The 26,203-nt window shown below is 45.6% G+C and overlaps 1 protein-coding gene and 1 long non-coding RNA gene across 2 annotated transcripts in view; both read right to left on the bottom strand.

Moving 5' to 3' along the window:
* The window catches only part of LOC144093780 (uncharacterized), a 46,172-nt gene that overhangs the window by 12,944 nt on the left and 7,025 nt on the right, over positions 1–26,203 (bottom strand). The window lies entirely within an intron of this gene.
* On the bottom strand, positions 7,378–24,878 carry LOC144094384 (uncharacterized). Its single transcript, XM_077628353.1, has 3 exons — positions 24,602–24,878; positions 14,646–16,081; positions 7,378–10,628 (listed from the first exon to the last, which is right to left on the bottom strand). Exons 1-2 carry the CDS (start codon positions 24,876–24,878, stop codon positions 14,679–14,681), a joined length of 1,680 nt encoding a protein of 559 aa, XP_077484479.1. The 3' UTR covers positions 7,378–10,628; positions 14,646–14,678.

Here is a 26,203-nt window from a genome sequence, read left to right as displayed (position 1 = left end):
ATAGCACTGACGAGATCATGTCTCCGTGCCTGACAATCTTCGTTACTGAAATTTTATTGCTGACTTTATGGAGGACTATGGTAGCTGTGCAGTTGCTATGTATATATATCTTCTAGTATTTGCATATAATTGGTTTGATCATAGAAGGTTGTGGCGAAGTACTACACCAGGGTGGCACACTCCTGTTCTGGTGAGGGAGTGCGTTGTCGGTTCTGGCCACCGAGATCAGGCCGCACTCCAGGCACTTATATTTGCATATAAGACTTCTTAACACGGATTCCGCAACGCCTGCATGAGTGCTGAGGTTTCCACCGAGTCAAATACATTCTCGGAATCATTCCAATCTATATACAGGCGTTGGATATTTCGGCGCATTTCTATATGATCTGATTCATAGTGTGAATAAGGTCAGTTGTCGAGTATCCTTTACGAAAGCCTGCCTGATCATTCGGTTGATTGAAGTCTAAGGTTGTCCTTGCTCTATTAGTGATTACCTTTAGTAAATTCCTTGTAGGCAACGGACAGTAAGCGGATCGGTCTGTGATTTTTCAAGTCCCTTAAATGGGGGTTGCTTGAAATTTGCATGACACACACCTGTCTGAAGTTGTTTAGATGTTTGCACCTGCTATACGACTCACTGCGTTTCTCAGCCCGGAACAGGTGAATAGGAAAGATTGGAGTTCGTTCAACTCAACTCTTCGAGTTTCCCTCGGGACACTGGGCGTTCTGTTGAACGCGGTCGGCTTTTAAATTGTTCCTCTTTTGGGACTTTGAACTGGACTCCACGATAATATAGAGATATAGTCAACTCTAACTAGAAGTCCGCCCAAATTTGTTATTTTGGTGTCAGGTTTGGCGATAGTTGACGTTTTTTTAGCGAAAATTAGGTGGTGGTGGTGGTGGTGGTAGCTACAAATTTATTTCCACAAAATGGAAGGCATTAGTTGGGGCATAGGCGAGTCCGGCGTGGCCTCCAGTTGGGGGCGACCTCTTGAGCTCGCATGATGAGGGCCAGCTACGTTCTTTTTCTTGAGCTGGCCAAGAGCTTGTCCCATTCCTCCACCGATGAAGCTGGCAAGAATGTCGTCGGAGTGTGTTTACTAGCGCATTCCCATAATATATGTTCTTGGATGGCGTGCGCGCCTTCACCGTAGTGCGGGCATGCAGTGTCGTATTCACTGCTTGTGAATAAACATAATCGGCAGGGGCTAAGAATGGCCTTTGTTTGTAGGCATCTGAGTGTCGTGGCTAGCGCCCTGTCAAGGTCGGATTGACGGGCGGGATATCTGCATCTTAGCTCTCGATAAAAGTTCATAATCTCCGCATACGAGCGAGGCGCCTCGGTGGAGGCATCCAATACCGAGAGATCTCCCGTCCCCCGGTTGGTTAAACCTCGGGCTAGACGGTCTACCCCCTCGTTTCCGGTGTCGCCCTCGTTTCCGATGTCGCACAAAATTCGCATTGCTACCACACTTACCGAGTTTTTGGCGAAATTTTGAATGGCGCTCTTACAATCGCTTAGAATAGATTTGGTTCGGCGATCCGCGATGGCCATTGCGATAGCTACTTCCGCCGCCTCGCGTGTGGAGCTAGCGTGAAATGTCGTGGCATTAACGAGGGCTGACTTTGGAGTGGCCATAGATGCCACGTATGTCCCGCCTTTGATGTGTTGAGCTGCATCCACGTACGTTGCTCGTGGTTCGTTCTCGTACTGTTTCCTGAGTGCCTGCGCCCTAGCTTTCCTGCGGGCGCCGTGTCTACCTGGCAGCATGTTCTTGGCTACTGGTTTAACTAGTCTGTTAGTAATGTCGGCCGATAAATGTGGTGTTGCACATACCTCCTCAACGGGGTGGATGTGGGGTTTGTAGAGAATTGCGCGTCCCGCAACAGTGCGCGACAAGCGAGTCACTTGTGGGAACGTATGGGCTTTGATTAGCTCATCGAGCGTGTTGAAAATTCCCAACTGCAGCAGTCGATCTGAGTTGGCGTATGCCGGTAGGCCAAAGACCGCCTTGTATGCTGTCCTAATGACGCTATTGAGTTCCTCTAGGTCGCTGCGACGCAGATGATAGTACGGGTAGGCGCATGTGATTCGACATATGATAAATGATTGCATCATCCTGCATAGGTCGGCTCCTCTCATGGCGTTGTGACTGGTGGCAAAAATTAGCGTAAAAAGAAGCCACGTGCAAGAAGCGTGATTCCTTCTTTTAAACTTCCTCTTTGAGCTTCGAAAATTAGTGTGTGAGTAGCCGCAAATCACTGAAAGCTGGATAAAATTATGTCACTACAGCTGCATAGTGAGAATGGGAAAGAGAAGCACAGATGAAATTTCAAACAAGCGGAAGTGCAAATCAGTACGAGTGCACGAAATTTCTGAATTTTATACTGCTATCCAGCACGTTCAAAGCTGCATACACAGAACCAAGTCCCGCAGCAGATGCGGCTGTCTTACAAAATAAATACAAAGACAAAGTGAAGCACCTGGTTGATCAATGTCATATAGCGGGCGGTGCAAACACTGTATACGTAATCGGGTAATGCAGAAGGTCTGGCCATACGTGTGATGAGCTTTCGAAATTTTGTTGCAAAAAAAAAAGAAAAGCCAAGTAGTGGTGCTTGCGAGATATATTTGTCATGATGACTCAAGAAGCATAATAATAATAATTGTTTTTTTGGGGGGGAAAGGAAATGGCGCAGTATCTGTCTCATATATCATTGGACACCTGAACCGCGCCGTAAGGGAAGGGATAAAGGAGGGAGTGAAAGAAGAAAGGAAGAAGAGGTGCCGTAGTGGAGGGCTCCGGAATAATTTCGACCAACTGGGGATCTTTAACGTGCACTGACATCGCACAGCACACGGGCGCCTTAGCGTTTTTCCTCCGTAAAAACGCAGCCGCCGCGGTCGGGTTCGAACCCGGGAACTCCGGATCAGTAGTCGAACTCAAGAAGCATGAATTTGAATTTAGGTATGAAGCTTTCCTTTTTATAAAGACTTGATGATGATGATGATGATGATGATGATGATGATGATGTTTTCAGGCTTAAAGGGAGATTGCGGGAGATTGGCCAGGATGCGCATATCTTTCGTCGATCTTCTGTGGGTCCATATAATAAAGTTTCCAACCTTTTTTCAAGTCTGTAGTGATAAGCTAAGTCGAATCCCACTCATACTGTTGTTCTCTCTGACGCTCACGCTCAACTCCTGCAAATATTAAAATTATATTTAAAGCTATAAGATTGGAGCATTACAGGGTAAACAAAATTCTCGCACTATTTTTGCTCTTGCCCTTCTGCGCATTATAAACTTACCGTAACCTTCTGTTTTCCCCGCAGCCGGTTATGATATACCTGAATATTCTTCGCTTTACACATGCGGCTCTTTCACCGGCTACAGCTTACTGATCATCAACGGGCGCAAGTAGAAAACGAAGAAACAGAAGACGTACCGTTTTGCGGCACGCCCCATGTCATCGTTTTTGAGGCAACAACAAGTCAGCTCTTCCGCTTCCAGGCTGGGGCCTGAGTAATGATATGCGTCAGCTCACATCTGGACAGAAACGACAACGGTGCCCTGAGGGAATGCGGTCGCCGATCGGCAGTGATGACCGACAACAACCACCGCGGAGAGGAAGGCGCTGTCCACGAAGGTGCCTGCCAGGCGGCAGCGAGTCCTGTAGACCCGTGCTGGGCCGACGTCCCACGAGATCGTCCCTCCAGGCACCAAGCGCATCCAGGCCAGCCTTAGCACCTTGCGCGGTGTCTCGTTGGCGCAGTGGGCGCCATGCTGTTGTGGTCGCCGGTTTCGCTGCAGGTACGCGATCGAATGGTGCACGTGTCCCCTGGTGAACGCCCTGAAGGCGCTCACCATGACTCATCCTCTCTGGCAACTTCCGGAATGAAGTCGACGGCTCTCTTCCTGCCTGTGCTGCAAGGTACTCTGTGGTTTTTTTGATGTTAGTGCTATTCGTCAGCCTTGCGCTATTTCAAGAGGCAGAGGCACTGGACAAGCGTACAGTACCTAATGAGACTCACGAAGCCGCCTCAAGGCTTGCTAGAAGTTAGTGGAATCGACAGTAGTGCGCCTCATCGGAACACACCGTATTTTCCTCGTTGTGCTTGTTATTGTGTGCGGAACTTGAGCATTCTATGTTCCATAAAGAACATTTTCACTTGTGTAACGGCCGTGTTAGTCATCCTTTATGTGTTTGTACCCGCTTCCCGTAAACGCTTGAAAACTGGTCGTGGAGGTTTGCAATTAGCGGTCGTAGCACTTGCAATGTGCTCGTACCGATTTTCAACCTTGCGTTGTTTTCTACACCTAATCGGGAAATGGAGCCGGCGGTGATGCGTCTTCCACGGTTATTTTGAGGATGGGCGGATTATGGTTGCCTGAGCGGTTACACGTGTTACATCCTCCCCGCAGGGGGGCGCCTGCAGCTTGCAGGCGTCGCGACGGTGAGTGGCGACACCGCGGGTTCCCGAGCATCCGCAGGGACATCCCCGCAAGGGGATGATGGTGAACCGTGCATCACCACGGACCCGAGCACCCACGCCTCGCCGTGCGTGGCATCGCCGTGTCCGGGGAAAAGGGGATCCTGGTGGTTGAGCCGATGCCGAGCGTTTGGACCCTTAAGGCCCCTCGGCGGAGGCAACACACCACTTCGGCCCCAGCTTCCTGTAGACGGCACCTTCGGCCTGACCCGACCGGGGGAAATCGGCAGTCGCCTTTTCCTATTCTCCACTTCATCTTTCACTTTCCTACCCCTTTCTCACAACTCTCCTGTCTCCCACTCACTTCTTGGTTTTTCCTTTTTCCTGGCGGCGAGGGTTAACCTTGTGTGGCTGACAAACCTTTGTTACGCCATATTTGGTTATAGTGATGGTGTACAGCTGGCGCAGACAGGGCTTTTTAAAGGCACCTGTCCCGTCCCCATGTAGGGCTCCATGGTGGGTGGCTGCCACCATTGCCGAACAAAGAACGCATTCCATGGCTTCTCATTTTTTTCAACCCGATCTCCCTCGAAAAAGAGGGCGCACCGAGACAGATAAATTCTTCAAAAAAAAAAAAAACGCTACAAGCTTCCCTCGATTCCACGTTGTTCACAGCGAACACGAGGAACAAACTGCTAGACAAGTGTCACCATTCATTGTTACCAGGACTTTAACAAGTGCCATAGGAGAAGGGTACAAGATCAAAAAACTAGCAAACGGAGACCTTCTTTTAGAAGTTTTATACAACCACCAACAAGAGAAATTGTCAGAAGTGAAGTCATTCGGAGATATACCGGTCACAATCAGCACACACCGATCTTTGAATACTGTTAGGGGAGTTATCTCAGATGATGACCTCAAATATGTAACTGATGAAGAACTTCTGGAAGGTTTGAAGGAGCAAAACGTGACCAACGTGTACAGGATAAAAATGAGACGAGATAATAAAGAAATCCCCACAAAGCACATTGTCCTGACATTTGCATCTAGTATCCTCCCCGACTCCGTAGAAATAGGCTACATAAAGCTCCAACTAAGACAGTACATACCAAACCCACGACGCTGCTTCAAATGCCAACGTTACGGCCACAGCTCTCAGAGTTGCCGGGGCCAACTCACATGTGCTAAATGCTCTTCCCATGAACACGATTCCGAAAACTGTGCAGTTGAACCACACCTATGTGTAAATTGTGAGGGCAGCCATCCTGCATACTCACGCACATGTCCAGTTTGGAAACAAGAAAAGGAGATTGTCACAATCAAAGTCAAAGAAAACATAACATTTAGGGAAGCGCGAAAGAGGGTAGCTTCAATACACAAACCTACTTTCTCCGATGTGGTGCAAAGGGGCACAGCACCACAGCCGCTTTTGGCTCCCACTCAGGCCACACGCAGTGAGCCTGTAGTGGGGCCACCCGTGCCCAAGGTGGCAGCAGCTAGCGCTGCGCCACCACCCACTAAACAGGACGCGCGGACCTCCAGGTCCGCGGACCCCAAGGTCCCTCCCCACACGGAGAGGCCGAACATGAAAACAAACGTGCGGCTTGCACGTTCGTCCAGCGTGTCGGAGGATGCGATGGACACGATGGACACAAGTCAAAGTAGTCCTAAGGCGTCGACGTCGAAAGGGCGGCGGGGCTCCATAGACCGAAACAAAAAAGAAAAGCCCCGAATAAGGGCGCCTGAAAACCCAACCTAGTTCCTTTCAGTACCCACATAATACAACATGGCTTTTATACACTGGAACTGTAGGGGACTCTTACATAACCTAAGCGACATAAAAGACATATTAGCCACATACTCACCTGTCGCCTTGTGTTTACAGGAGACAAATTTAGGCTTTAAACACGAAAACATTCTAAAACACTCTAAGGTCTTCCGCCGTGACCGAGAGCAGGTGAGCCGGCTTTCGGGTGGCGTAGCCATCATTGTTAACAGTGGAATCGCAGCCCGAGAACACAAGCTTAAAACCAAATTAGAAGCTGTGGTGGCCATCCTGCACACATTTAAAACACTCACAGTGTGCTGCGTTTATATTGATCCACATTTTAAAATAACACTCCAAGACTTACAAGACCTTTTAGTGCAACTACCAGAACCGTTTTTGATGGTCGGAGATTTTAACGCCCACTCCAGTTTTTGGGGCAGTAACAAAACCGACACTAGAGGCCAACTGATCGAGGATTTTATACTCTCCAATAACCTTTGCCTCCTGAACACTGGCAAACAAACCTATTGTTCCCCTAGCTCAGGAAAATTCAGTTGCATAGATTTGTCTTTTAGTTCGTCCTCGATTTTTACAGATTTTAATTGGGATGTCTTAGATAACCCATATGGAAGTGATCATCTACCCATACTAATTAGCTTAGCACATTCACCCGAAGTAATCCCAACTAAACCACAACGATGGAAACTGCACTTAGCCGACTGGGCACTGTTCCGTGAAAAAGCCAGCCTAGATGGAATAGTTTCTGACGACGGGAGTGTAGACGAACTAAACGAATGTCTCACAAACTGTATTATTGCCGCTGCACGCCAAGCTATTCCTCAATCCTCTGGAATAGTAAAACAAAATCACAAATACTGGTACACAAAAGAATGTAAAGAAGCAAAAAAGAAACAAACCAAAGCCTGGGGCATTTTTCGCAGATACCCCACACAGGAGAATTTTATAAAATTTAAAAAGGCGAGAGCAAAAGCTCGTTATGTCCGTCGTAGTGCAGAAAAATCTTCTTGGAAAAATTACGTGTCGTCGATAAACAACTCAACCGCATCAAAACAAATGTGGGAGAAGGTCAGAAAGCTAAAAGGCAACTACTCTCCATTCACAGTCCCCCTTCTTACCGCCCCCGGTGTAGAGACTAGTCTAGAACAACAGGCAGATATTTTAGGCGAATATTTTTCCGAAGTTTCCAGCTCATCCCACTACAGCGATTCATTTTTAAAATACAAAAAGACAGCAGAGAAATAAAGACTGCCGACAGACTGCGGTACAAACGAACCGTACAATAGTTTAATTACAATACAAGAAATCCAAACAGTACTTTCTGCCGGTAAACATACCGCCCCCGGCCCAGACCAAATACATTACCAAATGCTAGCCCATCTTTCTGAACCTGCCGTGGAGGCGCTTCTGAAGTTTTTTAACAAAGTTTGGGTATCAGGAAAAATACCCAAAGCTTGGAAGGAAGCTATTATTGTGCCGTTTCTTAAACCCGGGAAGCCACCAACCGCTCCGAACAGTTATAGACCCATAGCCCTTACCAGTTGCCTCGCCAAGTCCTTTGAAAGTGTCCTAAACATAAGATTAACTTTTGTCCTCCAATCCCGTGAACTTCTCGACAGCCATCAATGTGGTTTTAAAAAAGGATGCTGCACCACAGATCACCTAGTCCGCCTTGAAAATACTGTCAGAGATGCGTTTATACACAGACAACAATGTCTTGCAGTCTTTTTTGACTTAGAAAAGGCATACGACACAACCTGGAGGTTTGGGATTCTGCAAGACCTTGCCGAGCTTGGCGTCCGCGGCAGGATGTTAAATTGCATAAAAGACTTTTTATCCAATCGCTCATTCCATGTGCGCCTAGGCTCGACCTTTTCAAAGAATTTTATTCAGGAAAATGGGGTACCCCAAGGCTGTATTTTAAGTACAACTCTCTTTGTCGTAAAAATGAATTCTATTAGGAAAATAATCCCAAGGTCCATTATGTATTCTGTTTATGTTGACGATCTTCAGATAGCATGTACATCCTCAAACATATCCACTTGCGAAAGACAAATACAGCTAACAATAAATAAACTGGCAACATGGGCAGACAGGAATGGTTTCCAGTTCTCTCCACAGAAAACAGTGGCCTTACTTTTTTCACTGAAACGGGGTCTACAGACAGACCCCACATTATACCTGAACGAAAGCCAGTTACCTTTAAAAACTGAACACAAATTCTTAGGCATAACATTTGACCGAAAACTAACTTCTACCTCACATAAATGCCTTGAAAAAGAAAGCTTCTCGATCGCTGAATATACTCAAAGTGCTTTCACACAAACACTGGGGTTCTGACAGGGCAAGCCTTCTACACATCTATCGCTCTGTGGTACGGTCCTGCTTAGACTATGGCTGCCTGGTGTATGGTTCTGCAAGGCCATCCTACTTGAAACGACTAGATCCAGTGCATAATTTGGGGTTGCGTCTTTCCACTGGCGCTTACAGGACGTCGCCCATAAACAGTCTTTATGTCGAAACAAACGAACCATCACTTACAGATAGAAGAAGCATGCTTACATGCTCATACGTCCTAAAAATCCGTTCCCTTCCAAAACACATCTGTTATGAAATAGTTACAAAGTGTCCATCCAGAACAATCTTTAACAACAAACCGCAAACCACCAGGCCACTGCTCTTGCGCTTTGAAGAGATCTGCCAGAATCTCGGCATACTGAACACATTACCCAGCATTGCGCAAAGACGAGGTCCACTGCCTCCATGGTATGATTTTCCTACATTCTGCGATTTCACTCTCACACAGTTCCGCAAAAAGCAAACTCCACAACTCCAAATAGTACAAGAATTTCTGGCACTTGAGGAAAAATACAATGGTTTCACAGCCTTTTATACTGACGGTTCGAAAACTGATACTTATGTAGGAAGTGCAGTGGTGCGAGGGAATTCGGAGACAACAATACGACTTCCACAGTGCGCATCCATCTTCACTGCAGAATGTTACGCAGTATATGTGACCGTAGAAAAAATACTCAGCGAGAACCTCGAAAACGCTATTATTTACACAGACTCTCTAAGTATACTTACAGCCCTCCACTCAAGAAACGCAATCACTCCTATACTTGGTGACATTATACACAACATAGTAACAGCCACAGCTAGAAGACAAAACATTAAACTCTGCTGGGTCCCGAGTCATGTCGGCATAAAAGGCAATGAGCGAGCAGATTTCTGTGCTGCTCAAGCTCGTGGCAAGGAAATAAAAAAAGTAAATATACCCTTGAATGACTGCATGAAATTAGTACAAAGGAAGTTAAGGAAAAAATGGCAATCGGCTTGGAACAGCGAATTGAATAATAAACTACACTTAATAAAGCCGATTTTAGGTGAATTTAAGTCGTGTGTGCACCAAGAACGTTTTAAAGAAGTGATTTTATGCCGTCTCAGAATAGGCCACACGCACCTTACGCACAACTTCCTGCTAACAAAACAAGATAAACCTGTTTGCGAAGAATGCGGTGGTGAACTTACAATTAACCACATTTTATTCTCATGTATAAAACTAGAAAAACTAAGAAAAAAGTACTTCACTCAATTTTATCATGAATGCATTCCTTTCCACCCTACATTGCTTTTAGCTGATAATGCCATTGTTAACATACCTTCCATTTTTAGCTTTTTAAAAGCAGCAGGCGTACTTGAAAAGCTGTAATTTTTTTTTTTAACCACTGGATCGCCTTTATACATGATATACCTCAGCCACTTTCTCATTCTTGAGAAGTAGGCTGAGGCTGTTTATTTGATTGGTTGGGAGCCTCAGGATCCTTGCTAGCCAAGGAAAGTCGCTTAGGCTGCCTGACCATCTTTAAGGCTTTTACCATTAGCCATTTCCAAATTTCTTCCCTTTTATTACTAGGCAGTAAAATCTTTTTAAGTCATCTGCACCATCGCCTCTTTTTTATACTCCAAAACATTCTGTAGAAAAGCAATTCTATACCTTGTGCTTGGCGCATGATGGCCTTAGCTGCCTATGTGCCATAAAACCCAACACAACACAACACAACACGTGTTACATCCGTTGACATAGGTTACTTTTCAAGATCTTCGGTGTGCTTTGGGTGGATGGATGGATGGAAAACTTTATTAAGCAAGCGAGTTTGGACCGTGCAAGGTCTCAGGGCCACCGCACAGCCCTCACATTACGCGCATGTGTCCAGGCCACGTAGGGCCATGGCACTGGCACCCCGGTTCACACAGCGAAGTTGCGTGTCCGGGTCCTGCGACGCAAGGAGGGCCTCCCATTCCTCCCATGTACCGATGGCGGGCTGTCCCTGCGGGGGAGGATCGGCAGGGCAGCCGAAGAGGATGTGGTCCAGGGTGGCGTGCGGAGCGCCGCAGAGAGTGCACTCTGGGGAAACATGGCGGAAGTAGGAGAGACGCTGAGGGGTAGGAAGAGTTCGGGTCTGGAGTCGCCTCCAGAGGATTTGTTGGGAGTGGGATAGGCGGGGGTGGGGAGGGGGATAGAGTCGACGGGCAAGGCGTGCTTGTTGAGTTAATTCCGAAAACGTGTGTGCCCGCTCCCTCGAGAAATCCCGGCTGGGGTCGCCATTTGCCCGGCAAATAAGTCCTCGGGCTATGTTATCGGCGGCCTCATTTCCGGGATTGCCAGAGTGAGCCGGCACCCACACGAGCTCAATACGCCTATCGGGATTTAGGGTGCACATTCTCAATATGCCACGCGGGGGGATGGACGCGTCCGCGGGCGAAGTTAAGAACGGCTGTTTTGGAATCGCTAAGTATATAAGCCGCATTGGTTTGGGCAATGGCTATTGCTATAGCTGCTTCCTCTGCTTCTTCTGGGGTACAAGGGGGGTCTATGAAATGGGTAAATGGGGGGGCTGCTGGATTGTAAGCCACAGCTACTGAACGGTCTGGACCACATGCGGCGTCCACCCAGCGCACATCCTCTGAAGTTCCATATTCTTTATGAAGAGCTTTGGCTCGCGCGACGCGGCGGGATTGATTGTATTCAGGGTGGACATTCTTAGGAAGGGGTTTCAGGATAAGCGCGGTGTGTATGGCGCGAGGGAGAAAGATGAAGTCTGTCGTGTGGTCCGGTATGCGAATTCCCAGAGAATCCAGTATATATCGTCCGGTTTCCGTGCCAGCCAGACGAAGGTACTGTGTGTAGCGATGTGCATCTATAAGTTCTTGTATAGTGTTGTGCATTCCTAATTTGAAGAGCCTGTCCGTGCTAGTGCTCTTTGGTAGGTTTAGCGCTGCTTTGGTAGCCATGCGGATTAGAGCATTGATCTTGTCTTTATCCGCACAGGAGAGGTTCAGGTAAGGAGTGGCGTAAAGAATGCGGCTAAGCACAAAGGCATGCAGCACCTTGAGATTGTCTGCTTCGTCTAGACCGGCTCGTGAATGTGAAACACTTCTAAGAAGATGGATGACGGAGTAAGTGGACTGTTTTGGTGCTTTCAGGGTAAGGTTGTTTTCCCCCGTGTCCTGTAAATGCAGGCCAAGAATGCGGAGGGTAGGTGTTTGCGGTATGGGAGTGTCATGCAGGTAGATCGTGATGGGGGAGGTAGGGACGCGCCGCGGGCGGATTATGAGGAGTGCCGACTTTGTGGGGGAGCATTCAAGCCCAATGTTTGCCGCGTGAGTAGCTATAGTTGTGGCGGCTTCCTGAAGGGTCGATTCTATGTCGCCATCCGAGCCGTATGTGGTCCAAACCGTTATATCATCCGCGCAAAGTGTGTGTCCTAAGTGCGGAATGCTGCTGAGAGCCTTGGCCAGGGGGATGAGGGTGAGGTTGAAGAGGAAGGGAGATAACACCGTTCCTTGCGGGGTACCGACATTACCAAGTGTGAAGGGGGGGGGGGGGGGTCTGGATATCATCTATATGCAGTGAGGCTGTGCGACCGTTTAAGAAGGCCCGAATATAGTTGTAGGTCTTAGGCCCCAACTGCAGCTCTTGGATGCCCTGCAGGATGGCGCTGTGCGTAACTTTGCCGAATGCTTTGGTGAGATCGACTGCCAGGATTGCTCTGGTGTGATGTAACATGTCATTGAGGATAGCGTGTGAAATCTGCAGTAGGGCGTCCAAGCCGAGAGGTGGGCTCGAAATCCTACCATAGTATGGGGATATAGTCCATGGGATTCCATGTGTTGTGTGAGACGGGTGAGGATGACATGCTCAAACAGTTTTCCCAAGCACGAAGTCAGCGAAATGGGACGGAGGTATTGGGCGTTAATGGGCTTATTTGGTTTAGGAATGAAAATTATTTTCCCGTGCTTCCATTCAGCGGGTAGCGCCCCCATTTCCCAGCACTCATTGAAGTAGTCGGTGAGAAGGGAAATTGAACGGTCATCTAGGTTTCTGAGCATGACATTTGTGATTTGGTCCTCCCCAGGGGTTGAGTTTCGGAGCTTGATAAGGGCTGCTCTGACTTCAACCTCCATAATGGGGGCGTCGAGGGAGGGTTGATCGGGGCCTACATAGTCGGGATATGATACAGCTTGGCCCACAGTGGTATAAGTTGATTGTAGTTGGCGTAACAGTGCTTGATGATTTTGACGATTTTTATGGGTAAGTCTTTTGAGTGTAAGCCGTGTTTGCTTTTTAGATTCAGTGGGGTCTATCATATGCCGTAGAAGATGCCAGGCCCTGGTGGAGGAGAGATTACCGCGTAATCCGTCACATAATTGGTGCCAGTTAGATTTACCGAGTGCGGCACTGTGCTCTTCTATTTGTTTCTGTAGTTGCGCTAATTTTAGCTTAAGTTTCCGATTTTGCTTCTGGGTTTTCCAGCGTGTGAGGATACTGTTCTGAGCTTGGAGTAGGTGCGCTAGGCGACTGTCTGCAACGGGAGTCTCGGGGGTGGCGTCTAATGTTTGCGTGAATGCCTGGATATCGTGTTTCAGCTCTGTCATTCATGTGTGGAGGTTAAATGGGGATTCTAATGTTTTGGCCTCTCTGTGCTTCCGAAGATTATCCCAGCTGGTAATTCGGACACGGTAATAATAATAATAATTGGTTTTTTGGGGAAAGGAAATGGCGCAGTATCTGTCTCATATATCTTTGGACACCTGAACCGCGCCGTAAGGGAAGGGATAAAGGAGGGAGTGAAAGAAGAATAGACGAATAGGTGCCGTAGTGGAGGGCTCCGGAATAATTTCGACCACCTGGGGATCTTTAACGTGCACTGACATCGTACAGCACACGGGCGCCTTAGCGTTTTTCCTCCATAAAAACGCAGCCGCCGCGGTCGGGTTCGAACCCGGGAACTCCGGATCAGTAGTCGAGCGCCCTAACCACTGAGCCACCGCGGCAGGACACGGTAGTTTTTAGCTTTTTTGGCGAAATCAAGCTGTATAGTTATGATATAATGATCACTGCCCAGGGCCTCATTTGTGTTTGTCCACACCGGAGTGGGAACGTTGCGACCAAAAGTAAGATCTGGGCTTGTGTCGACAGTGACACTATTGCCAATTCTTGTAGGTGTGCTCAGTTCAAAATATATGGACAGGCCGTGCATCTGAAGGGTGTTGCGCAATTCCGCTCCTCTCTTGTTAGTGTGGGTGTACCCCCAGTCTACATGTGCGCAGTTGAAATCCCCTAATATAATGAGGGGGTTCCTGTTTCCAGCGTTGGAGGCGGCTCTAATTAGAGAGATTAAATCTGAGACCGGTTGCCTCGGAAGGAGGTAACAGTTGAGGATGAAGAGGGGATGAGATCTGTGAGTGGAGGGGATTAATTCTAGGAATGTGTGAGCTACCGGCGAGGTTAGTACATGGCAAGTGTATGGTACAAAATGTTGGAGATACGTGGTAACCCTGGGGTTTGGAGTGGTGTCAGAGGGTACCAGAGCGTATCCTGGCAGCGATAAATTTGTGCCAGCATCCTGAAGTGCTACTATATCAGGGGGTGTGGAGGAAGCAGAGAGGAGCTGCTGCAGGGGGTCTCGTTTGCGACGAAACCCCCTGCAGTTCCATTGTAGGATGCTTAATTGGAGATTATTGCCCGTCAACTGGGCCATGCTGGAGGGTGGGGGGGGGGGGGGCGGAGGATGGGAGCAGCTATGGGGTTGCTAGCTGGGAGATGTGAAGACATTCCAGCAATTATTTGTGGAATTTGTTGGAGAATGGCAGTGGTTACTTGATTGATAATAGTTTCTGTAAGCTTAGTGATGGCGGCTTCAATGTAATTTTGAGTCTGAGCCAGAATACTGGCTTCGAGCTGTTGGGCAAAGGTTTGTAATTTAGAATCCATGTCTGGAATGTCTTCTGGTCTGCGTTTCTTTTGTGGAGGGGGTGTGGAGGGTTGGGGTGTAGGTGAATAGGTTTGGGGTGTTGGTGAAGGAGTGGGTGGAGAAACGGTAGGATGGATAGAATTAATGGCTGCCCTAAGATGCCTTACCTCTTCCCGCAGGAGAGCTATCTCTTCCTCCCGCTATGAGGTTTGGGGTGTACTGGTGGGTTTGGTCCAGGCTCGCTGGCGATCTTGATGAGGCACTAGCGGTGGAAAGTCCTTTGGCGTGGGCACTGGTTGCTTGGGTTTCAGCGCGGTCTGTCTACGAGGTGGAGGGGTCCTGGCTTTGCACGAGCCGGTACCGGTAAGGTGGGAACCACCACAAAGAATGCAGCTAGGTGTGCATGGGGTCTCTTGAGGGGTGTGCTTCTCGCCACACCGCGGGCAGAGTCCAGCCTTCGGGAGAGGGCACACGTCGTACCTGTGTCCAGGCTTCCTGCCGTTTGTGCAGGCATCGGGGCTACCCTTGTATTTGGTGCAGCGGTGTACCACACACATATATTTAATTGTGTGAGGCACGGGACCTGAGGCAAAAGTTATTAAGATGGACGCTGTTTTCCCCATGCGTCGGGCCGCTATAATGTTAGTGTCCGGGTTTCTGTACTGTAAGTCAGTCAAGATTTGCGCTGCTGTTTCATTCCAGTAGGCCCGGGAAATGACGCCCTTGACTGCCGCTGGAGGGGCCGCGATGTACGCGGCTACCGGGTATTGTCCAGCTAAGGTAATTTGTTGAATTTTCACCAATGCCAGAGCTGTTGCCTCCGCTACCGTCGCCACTGTGAAGGTGTTGTTGGTTGGGTGGATTCTTATGTGCAACTCGCCAATCACTGAACAGCTGAGAGTCGAGTGAAGTGCCTGCAGGATACTGGGAGCCGGGATCTTCTCCAGGGAGAGGCCGCCTCGCGGGCCAAAGACGAATCTGATGGTTCCCGCCGGCAGTGCGGCGAGTTGCTTACTTCTATGGACGACGGCGCGCGTCATGCGTGGGAGCTGCGGCGTCTCCTTGAACGCGCTTCGGGTGTTCCCAGATGCAGCGTCCGGTGGCGCGCCGGCGTTGCTGGCGCTTGGTTTAGGTTGAACGGAGGCCGATACCGGGTGTTTTGGGGGCGAATTCGAATCCGTGGTCCGATTACGGTATGCATGGAGCACAGTTTTCCACTCACCAGGGTGGCAGTCCAAGGGGTTCAAGGTCTCTCCATCCACGGGCTCCTCCATGGTTGTTGGGGATGGAGGAACGCGGCGCGCCGGCGAGGCTCGCCTCGATGAGGCGAGGCTTAGCGCAGCGGCGTGGCTGCCAGAGACATTTTCAAGAGGTAGCTCACCGAGGTCATTGGGCACATCCAAAAGATGGTAGCGATTGGGGTCCGTGAACCTTCCAAAATCCGTTGAGGGCCTTGGTGGGTCCTTGAAAGGACTTAGCTGGGCACAGGAACCAGAAATTGGCGGAGCCGATAATAAACGCGTCCGCTCACTCGGGCCCCCTAGCGGCCGTTTTCTGTGCTTTGGAAGCGTGGGTTGTGCGCCGTATGGCGGTCGCTCGCGTGCTTAATGAGGAGGCTCAATTTGGGTGCATTGGGCTACTTGAACAATCTCTTTTTGCCTGCGAAAGAAAATATAAGCATTAAGATCACTGTGTCCGTTAACCTTTTCTTTTTTGATGGAGGTGTTTACTGCGATAATTTGTTTTTCATGCCCATCGTACGCAGTAGAGAGCCAGTAAGCACCGCTGGCGGGAAATAGTTGTCCCGACTCGGTTAAGCGTTTGGAAAAGTGTTCCTGGAATCCTGGAAAAGTGTTCACGTGTAAACAACGCTGGCTCAGTGCGACAGAAAAAAGTCCAAGAAATTGACAAAGCACCTCAAGTAACACGAAATGAACCTATCCTAGCTAATGGGGTTTTAATAGGAAAGTAATGGCTTTTGTATCAGCTCTACAGGCAAACAGAGGCTGTATTATTTTCGGCGACATGGCCCGAATACCGATAATTTTCATTTGACGATTCCATTAATATGTGCAACTGCTTGAACATTGTAATATTTTTTTGAAGCTGTGATTGCTGATACTGTTCTAATTGTAAAGTGGGTGGGTGGGCTGAACGCACCAAGGGAGATTAATGCATTCCCACAAGTAAACAGACTTAAGTGTCTCTGTCGTATTTTTTCTTTGAAGTTCAGTACTGAAAGCATTCACTGCGGCAACGTGAGATAAGGTCTAACCAACTGCTGTAAGTCGATGGCAGCGTCGGCTTTTCTGGCTCAAGCCAAATATTCGCAACTCTCCTCTCCCGCATCATTAGCAAATAAAACCTTCTTTCGTCAACTTTCCCGCTACTCAGTCACAGGAGCTGACCGGAGAATCGTAGCTGAGGGCAGCTATTTGTCTCGGTCCTTCCTTAAGGATTAATTTAATCATTACTACATATTTCATCACACCTTCGCCTATCACTGATGCCGTGAGACAATAAATCTCTCTTAAAATAAAACCCTTCCTTCTAATTCTTTCCTATACTCGTTTACTGTTATTTCCTTTTTTCTTCTTTTTTCGTCCTTTACATCATTATTGCATTCCTTTTTCGTTCTCTTTTTCCTTTCTTCTTTTCTTTCCTTCTCTTTTTCTTTATTTTTATCTTCGTTGCTGCCTCTCTTTGTTTATTAGTTTCTCTCCTCTCCTCCCCTCCTTTCCATCTTTATTCTTTATTTCTTTGTTTTCTTTTTTCAATTCTATATTTTATTCCTTTTTGTTTTCTCTTCCTTTCCTTCCGTATTTCTTGCTTTCTCGCTTCCCTTCTTTTTTGCTCATTCAGTCTTCGTTTTTTTGCTTCTTTTTCTTTTCATCCCTTCCTTTCTTTCTTCCTTTTTTTCCTTCTCTATTCCCCTCTTTCTTTCACTTTCTCTTCCTTCCTTTCCTTATTTTTATCAAGCTTCCTTCCTTTTTCTTTCTCTTCCTTCCCCTGGCCCGGTATTGAAGTAAAACATTTCCTGGGCTAGTTGGTCCATTCTTAAGTGAAACAGCGCGAAAGAAGAAGCCCTAAGGGGAAACGAAGAAGGGACAGGAAAGAGCGCTGAATTGACAACTGAAGTTTATTGAGCAAAACGCCCACAATATATAGGAACACACTGGCGGAGGTAGTCAGATGCAGTCAACATCACATGGTGTAAATAGCCATAAAATTGATAAAGGACATAACAGGGTGATGAAGCTAAAAGATTATGGAACCTCAAAAGGGATGGTAACAATATGAAAATGTACACTGGATGACTATATAACTGTCCAAATCACGTGTTGTAAAGAGCCATAAAATCCATGTCCTGGTGCTCGGCTTAATCATGGTGAACTGCTTGGGAAAGTTGTCTTTGACCCCACCTTGAGCGAACGAAAAACACCTTGTGCCATGCCGCAAGGTGGCCGCAAATGCCCTAGTGCCATGTAAAATTCCCTACCATCATACTTCATTCTTCTCTGCATTTACTTCATTGCTTCTCTGTTCCTTTTTTTCTTTTTCGCTTTCTTCTTGAGTTTCTTTCCTTGTCTTCCATTGTCTTTTATCTTCTTTTGTTTCCTTTTCGTCCCCTCGGAATTTCGTCTCCAGCATTTTACTTTCTCTTCATCCTTGCGTTCACTACTTCTTCCTTCCCTTCCTTCTTTTTGTCTCCTTTTCTTCCTGTGTTCCTTCCTTCCCTTGTTTGTTCCTTTTCCCTTTTAACAGCGACATCCTTCATTCCTTTAGTTCTTCGGCGCTTTTCTTCTTTTATCTCTTCCTTTTTCCCTCCATTTATGTCTTCCTTTTTTCTATTGCTTATTCCTTTTCATTTCCCTATTTCTTGCTTTTCTTTCTTTTCCCGTTCTTCCTAGCTTCATTTCTTGCTTCCTTCTTTTCCTTTCTTTCTACCCTGCTTTTATTTTTCTTCCTTTCTTCCTTACTTTCATTGCTCGTTCCTTCTTTTTGCCTTCTTTCTTCCTTTTCATTTTCCTTTTTTCTTCCCTCCTTCCTTCCTTTGTTCTTTTTTTCCTTCCTTCCTTTTCTTCCTTTCTTTTCTTTGTTCTTTCTTGACATCTTCTTTCCCTCCTTTCTTTTTACCTTACATATCTTTTCTTTTCTCTTACTTCCTTCTTTCCTTTTATTTTGGTTCTCTTCCTTGTTTCTTTCGTCCTTCCATTTCTTCTCTCTTCCGTTCTTTTTCCATGTTTCTTTTCCACTTTCTTTCAAACATTCTTTCTGCCTTCCCATTTGCTTATTTATTCTCTTCCTTTCCACCTTCTTTGTTTCTTCATTTTCTCGCTCTTCCCTTCCGATTTTTTTCATTTGCTTCCACCTTTCCGTCCTTATCTACCTTTCCACTTTCTTCTAATGTGTTTTTATGGAGGAAAAACGCTAAGGCGCCCGTGTGCTGTGCGATGTCAGTGCACGTTAAGGATCCCCAGGTGGTCGAAATTATTCCGGAGCTCTCCACTACGGCACCTATTTCTTCCTTTCTTCTTTCACTCCCTCCTTTATCCCTTCCCTTACGGCGCGGTTCAGGTGTCCAACGATATGAGACAGATACTGCGTCATTTCCTTTCCCCAAAAACCAATTATTATTATTATTCCTTCCCATTTTCTTCCTTATTTTTCTCTTCCCTCCCTCCCTCCTTCCTTCTCTCTTTCTTTCCTTCTTTCTTCATTTTCTCCTTTCCTTTCTATTTTTATGTCCTGTTTGTTTGCGCCTTTCTGCCCTTCTGCTTGTTTTCTTGCTTCCATCCATGCCTTCTTGTTTTTCGGTCTTTTCCTCCCAGTTTTTCATTCTTTGTTTCTTTCTTTCTTCCTTTTGCTTTCCTGCTTCCTTCCTTCCTTCATTCCTTCCTCGCTTCCTTTCTTTCCCTTCTTTCTTTTCAACTTTGTTACTCCTGTGTCCTTTCTTCCTACCTTTCTTTCCTCCGTGCTTTTCATTTTTTCTTCTTGTTTTCTTCCTTCCACTGTTCTCTTCCTTGTTTATTCCTTTTCATTTCTTTTTATGTTGCTTGTTTTCTTTGTGTGCTTGCTGTTATTCTTCCTTTTTTCTTTCTTCGTTTTCTTTCTCTTTCTTACTTGCTTCATTTCTTGGTTTCCTACTTTCTTACTTTCCTTCCTTCTGCCTTCCTTTTTCTTTGCTTCTTTCTTTTCCTACCTTCCTTTCTTTCCTTGTTCTAGTCAACTTCCTTTGTTTTTTCTTCTTTCTTTCTTTCCTTCTTTCTGCTCCCCTTCTTTCTTTTTGCCATGCTATTCCTTCCACTCCCTGCCATTCTCTCCTTCTTTCTTCCTTTTTCTTTCCTGTTTTCTTGTTCCCCTTTTCTTTCCGTCATTCCTTCGTTTTACCTCTGTTCTGTTTGCTTCTTTTCTTCCTTTTTTCTTCCTGCCCTTTCCTTGGTATCTTTTTCCTGCTTTCTTTTGATCTGCCTTCCTTCTTTTCTTTTCTTCTTTTGTTTTGCCTTTCTTCCTTGATTCCTTTAGTTTTTTCTCGTCATTACGTTCCTTCTTTCTGTGCTTTTCTTTCCACTTTTCTTTTCTATGTTTTACTTTTTCTTTCTGCCTGCGTTTCTCAGATGGGTCTCTATTTTTTTCTGTTAATGTTTCATTCTCTTCCTTCTTTTGAGTCTTATTTTTTTCGTCGTTTTACTTTTCTATTCTACTTTCTTCCTTTCTTTTATCATTTTTCTTTCAATTTTCGTTCTTTGTCCTTTTTCTTCCTGCCTTTTTTTCGTTTATTTTTCTCTATCTTCCGTACTTTTCTTCTATGTGCCTTCATTCTTTCTTTTCTTGCTTCTTTATTTGTTTTTCTCTTCCTTCCTCTTTGTCTTCCCTTCTTTGTTTCTTGCGGTCGCTCTTCCTCTTTCTTCGTTCTTTTGCTCTTATTTCTTTACTTTTTGTTATTAATTTCTCGCCGTCTGCCTTCTTTCTTTCCTTATTTTTTCTCTTTTCTCTTCCTTCGAATCTTGCTTTCTACCCCTCTTTCTTCCATTAATTCCTCCTTGCATTTTCTTTTCCATTCTATGTCTATTCCTTTCTTCTTTTTCTCTTTCTTCGTTCTTTTTTACTCCATTTTTTCATTTCTTTTCTTCATTCTATTCCTCTTTTTTTTACTTCTTTTTCCCTTCCCCTCCTTGATTTCCTTTCTGTCTCTGTTTTCTCTTTTTTACTTGCTTAATTTTTTATTTCCTTTATTCCTTTCCTTCTTTCTACCAGGCTATTTTTTCTTCCGTCTCCTTCCTCCATCCTACCTTTTTATTTCCTTCTTTCTTTCCTTCCCACTTTATTTCGTCTTTCTTTTTCCTTTCTTTCTAATCCTTCTTTTTCTCTTTCTTCTTTGCTTAATTTCTTTCTTCCTTTCCTTTTTATTATTTGTTTTTTTTTCTTGCAGTCGTCGTGGTGGCTCAATGGCTGCGGTTCTCGGCTGCCAACTAGCAAGACGCGGGTTCGGTCCCGGCCGCGGCTGTAGCGCTTATAAGGAGGCGGCATGCTAGAGGCCTGTGTTCTGAGCGATGTCAGTGCACGAGAAAGAACCGCAGGTGATCGAAATTATCCGGAGCCCTTAACTTCGGCGTCCCAAATAGCCCGAGCCCTTTAATAATAATAATAATAATAATAATAATAATAATAATAATAATAATAATAATAATAATAGTAATAATAATAGTAATAATAATAGTAATAATAATAATAATAATAATAATAATAATAATAATAATAATAATAATAATAATAATAATAATAATAATAATAATAATAAACACCTTTATTTTCAGACAGCACATTCACAATTCTTAGGACAAGTCTGCCCAAGCCATAAAGGCTTGCCGGGCAGTACTCGGCAGTCAGTGAATGGCATATGAAAGACAGGTGTGACAAGCAAGCAAACAATGATAAACCTTAATATGAAAAGCAAACAAGAAAAAGAAAACAGATTATATAACCGACATATGGGTTTTTAGGAAGTTCGTTAATTGTGACAGCGAAGAAACTGAAAAGATCTAATCAGGCAAAGAAATAAAAATTTTGGGCATGTAATAATTACGAGTGAAGTGGCCATAATGAGTGTAGCAGCGAGGTACCGTAAAACGGGGGTGATGTCGAAAAGAACGAACAGGAATGAAAGGAACCAAAAATTCGCTCTCCCAAAAGTGAGCACGAATTACTACATGATGGAAGAGGGCATCAAAAGAGGGCAGCTGTAAAAGCGAAAACAAATTGCAGTCAGGTGAAGCATCCGTGTTGTATGCCACGGATCGAAGGATGTTCCTTAGTATGGCATTTAATTTCATTCGCCAAGTTTTTGAGCAATGATAGTATACAGTGACTCCATATCTGAGGATACCATAAATAAGAGCATGCGCAACAAGCTTGCGAGTCTGAAAAGGTAATAAATATCGAACATTGTATAGTACACATGGTAAACCACGAAGCTTGTTACATACTGCAGTAAGATGACTGTTCCAAGACATATCTCTGTCAAAAAGTATACCAAGGTACTTAACACTATTTGAAAAATTAATAGGAATGCAACAACAATTAAGACAATGCGAAGAATGTAAGAACAATGGTTCAACAGACGAAATCTTTTTATGGGGTTTATGAAAACAAATGAGTTTAGTTTTTTGTTGATTAATTGAAATCGAATTATTTAAGAACCAGTCCATAACATGCACCACATCTGTTCCAAGAGCCTCCATGGCCAGAAGCAACGAAGCATTTGTTGACAACAATAACGTGTCATCGGCGTATTGAAAAACATAACATTCAGTCACAGCATTTGATAAATCATTTACAAATAAATTGAAAAGCAATGGCGATAAAACAGAGCCCTGTGGAACACCTGCCGACAGAAATGATTCAGAAATTCGATGCCCGCTGATTTCAACAACTTGAGCCCGATTAGAAAAATCGACTTTTAGCAAATTATTAAAAGGACCCCTAAACCCCATGACATCAAGTTTCTCAAGCAGTAGGTCATGCCGAACACAATCGAAAGCTTTGCTAGCGTCCAAAAACAGACCACATGCGAGTTGGTTATTATCAAAACATGAGTAAATAATATCAGTAAAAGTTTCTAATAACAAAACAGTTCCTTTACCTGCAATGAAACCAAACTGTGCCTCTGATAGGATATTATTCGTAAAAACAAAACTGTACATAACTTGGAATAGGTGCTTTTCAAGAATCTGCGCAATCGCAGGTAGAATTGAAATAGGCCTGTAATTTTCAATATCTTTTAAAGAACCACATTTATGTAATGGTTTAACTATGGCAACTTTTAAATTGTGTGGAATGAAGCACTCAGTAATGAAACCGTTCAACATAAAAAGAAGTACCGACTGCAAATTCGTAAAATTCCGTTGGAGGTCACTCATTCTTATATTGTCAATACCTGCAGCTTTCATCGAATTGAAGCTAAAGATTATGCTATGAAGGTCCTGGGCTGTAATAGTCGGGAGAAAAGCTGAAGAAGCTGTGCAATACAAAGACCGTGGAACCTCATAGTGGGATAAAGAAAACTTCCTGGAAACCTGAGAGAAAAATGCATTAAACTCAGAGGCCGCAGAGGGCAAATCTTTGAAGTATTTGGCAAATGAATCGCTAATGGATTGTTTCGGGTTTCGTCCAAAAAGGCAATTAATAGTTGACCAAGTTTTACGTGAAGAGTGTTGGTTGTTACGAAAAGCCGAATTGAAATAGTTACGTTTCGAAGCTCGAATCATGGCAGTGGCTTTATTTCTAAGCAACCTGAAATTATCTTTGAGGAGTGTGATTTTGGGACTACGCTCGCAACGTGTCCAAAGGGCGTCTTTTTCTGCAATGGCCTTCAGAATGTCACTTGTTAACCAAGGAAGGTTTGGGTTGCGTTTCTTGATCACTTTGACCTTTTGTGATGAGGCTATTATAGAACTGACAACCTGCACAAACCTGTCATACACGCTAAAAGAATTAACTTCCTCGAGGAAAGAGACCCAGTTAAAATTGGCTATAAGGTTATCAAATGTGGCAGTGTCTGTATATGAAATTCGCTCCTTATTGGGGTATGATTTATTTAAAGAAGGAAAAAGAATATGAGAACCTACAAAGTAATGATCTGAAAGTTTATATGTAATTACCGAAGAGAAAGACTGGGCAAACGGAGGGACGTTAAACACCATAAAACAATCCTCTTGTCTTCCTGCCTTTGTTTCTTTCCTTCTTTTTTCCGAGTATCTTTTTCTGTTCTCTATTTACTTGCTTTTAGTTCCTTCTTTCTTCCCTAATTTTCTTTCCGTCTTTCTTCCTTTCTTTCCTTGTGTATTTTTTCTCTTTCTTCCTTACTTTGCTTCATTGGTTTCGCTTTTTTTCCTTGCTTCATTTTTTTTGCGGCTTTTCTTATTTTCCGTATTTCTGCCATTCTTTTGCTTTCATTTTCTCTGTCTTCCTTGGCTTCTTCCTTTGTGGCTTTCCGTCTTTACCTTCCCTCCTTTCACATTTTTTTCTTCATTCTTTGCTTCCGTTCTTTTCCTATTTCTTGATTTTTCCTTTTTTCGTTCTTTCTGCCCTTTCTCTTTCTTTCTTCCTTTCCTTCGTTCCTTCTTTCCTTCCATGTTCTTTTCTTTCTTCATTCCATACTTGCAACAATCCTAGCAGAAGCAACCAGCTTAGCGTCATGCATTTCATATGTCTTTCAATGCCAGGAAAGTCTCCTTCGTAATTATTTACTTCTTCCCATCTGTCCAGCAGGCTTCGCCAGAACATCAGGTGGGTCGATGCGGTTCAGAAGTTTGCATGCGTAAGGTGGTCGCAGCTGGCGGCGCATGGAGTTCATTTGAGGTCACTGGAAGAGCTCCTAGTCCTCCAATGAATATATGTGTGCTGCTGCTGCTGCTGCTGCTGTTTATCTGTGTAACTTGCTCGTACAACCAAGAATTCTTTCCTGAGGTTGACCTTATAAATCACTGTATTTTTAAAAGGTTGTCTTAGAGTTTGAGCTTAGGCTTGCTTGTAATAAGCACACATTTAACAAGTGCAAAGTTATTGGCTTCTCTTTGCATGCGGACAAGAACATGCAAGCCCTCCACGAAGCTGGCACGACCTGCGGCTCGGTAACTCGCCTCCTGCGGCGCGTGGTCACTAGGTGCGCAGGTCTCCACGAGGCTCATGTGTGGCGAGTTGCCCACGCGCTCGCCCTCAACAAGGTCTTGTACTTCGTACCGTACATTTCCTTCGCTCAGACTTAACTTTACACTCTCAAGGCTGCCCTTGTGGACCTCTACAAGGCAGCTCTCAAGCTCCCTATCAATACCTCTGCTGCTAAGCTCTTTGCCGCAGGCCTCTTCTATGCTCTCCATTCTCTTGTCACTCCACACCATGACTCGCTGCTTCTTTGGCTTTCCGTTACCCGTCAGGGTGAGTGATTATTGGCTCAGCCGGGTATCTGTCCAATTCCCATTTTCACCTTAGCTCTCCTATCCCCACCCCGGCTCCCAATCTTCGCATCGTCTCCCTCCCGACCAGCATGCCCCCCGTTCTGCACGCCGGCCGTCATCATGCGGCCGCGCAGCACCATTCCCCTCTTTGATGCCCAGGGTGTGGCCGACAGGGCTGCCTCTGTCGTGGCTCCTCAAGCTTCCTGCAGCTACGCCCTGTACTATGACACCCCCTTGCACCTGAAATCCACACCAGTGGGCCGCACCTGTGCCCCTAGGATACATTGTCCCTCAAGGTCCTCGCCATTGCGCATGCCCTCCAGTCATTTGCCCTCCTTCCCTCTTTCCAGAGTACTTGGTCTATTCTGACTCTCAAGCCACTATTCGCCCCATACAAAACCGCACCCTAGGCCCTTTGCTCACACAGGAGGTCGAACGAGCGATCTCCACACTACAGCCTTTCGCCGTTTTTCTTCGCTGGGTCCATGGGCATTCAGGAATCGACGGCAATGAGCTGGCCCATCAGCTCGCCCGCGACACTCTTTACCGGGCACCGTTGATTCCCTGGCCTCAAGCCTTCGGAGGATGATGGAAGACTTTCCCTGCGCCGTACCATAAAGGAGGTCTACCTTGAGCCCCGCTTTGACAAACGCCTTTACCACCCACTCCTACATCAGTCACCGCGCTGGAGGCTCACCAAACCACAACCAGGAACAATTAGGTCAACATCTTTATTGGACAAAATACCTCACTACAGAAGCACCACCGAATGCGTTTTGCACGTTAGAGCAAGAGGTTTTTTCTTTTTTGTTCATTCGACAGATGCTCAGAGTGCAGCCTTTACAGATAGCCATGGAACGTATAGCGTAACTAATCAGCGCAAGAAACGCACTGTCTGCAATAAATGTCCGCACTTCTCTAAAAAGTCGTGTAAAGGAGTCTCCCGTCCATATTTATTGGCGGGTAATACCTCCCTTAATACGTTTGAAGTTTCATTATTAACGAACGACGAAGCCCCAGTAAAAGCATATTAACGAGATAGCGTTCAGCGCAGAACGCGGTGTGCCAGGAAATGCGGATTGTTCAAAAAGGTAGTGACGTCACAAGTGGAGTGGCGGATTTGAAAAAATCGCATAAGTTGTGAATATAAGGTAGTAACATAATTAAAATGCGATTATGACATACAAGAAAGTGAAATGGGAATCGAGCCCGAACCTTTGGACACCGGGACAGACCCGCTGCCCCTAGTCCACCGAGGCACTTTTTTT

The sequence above is a fragment of the Amblyomma americanum genome, chromosome 6, assembly GCF_052857255.1.
Source record: "Amblyomma americanum isolate KBUSLIRL-KWMA chromosome 6, ASM5285725v1, whole genome shotgun sequence".
Lineage (NCBI taxonomy): Eukaryota > Metazoa > Arthropoda > Arachnida > Ixodida > Ixodidae > Amblyomma > Amblyomma americanum.
This window is presented reverse-complemented; position numbering and strand designations above follow the sequence as displayed.

What these genes read in the sequence shown, in the direction of transcription:
- LOC144094384 (XM_077628353.1), bottom strand. Translation starts at nt 24,878, where the DNA reads ATGGTGTGGAGTGACAAGAGAATGGAGAGCATAGAAGAGGCCTGCGGC. An exon ending in GGCGAGTTACCGAGCCGCAG is followed by an intron (nt 16,082 to 24,601) that starts GTCGTGCCAGCT and finishes CTCCTCATTAAG; the next exon opens with CACGCGAGCGACCGCCATAC.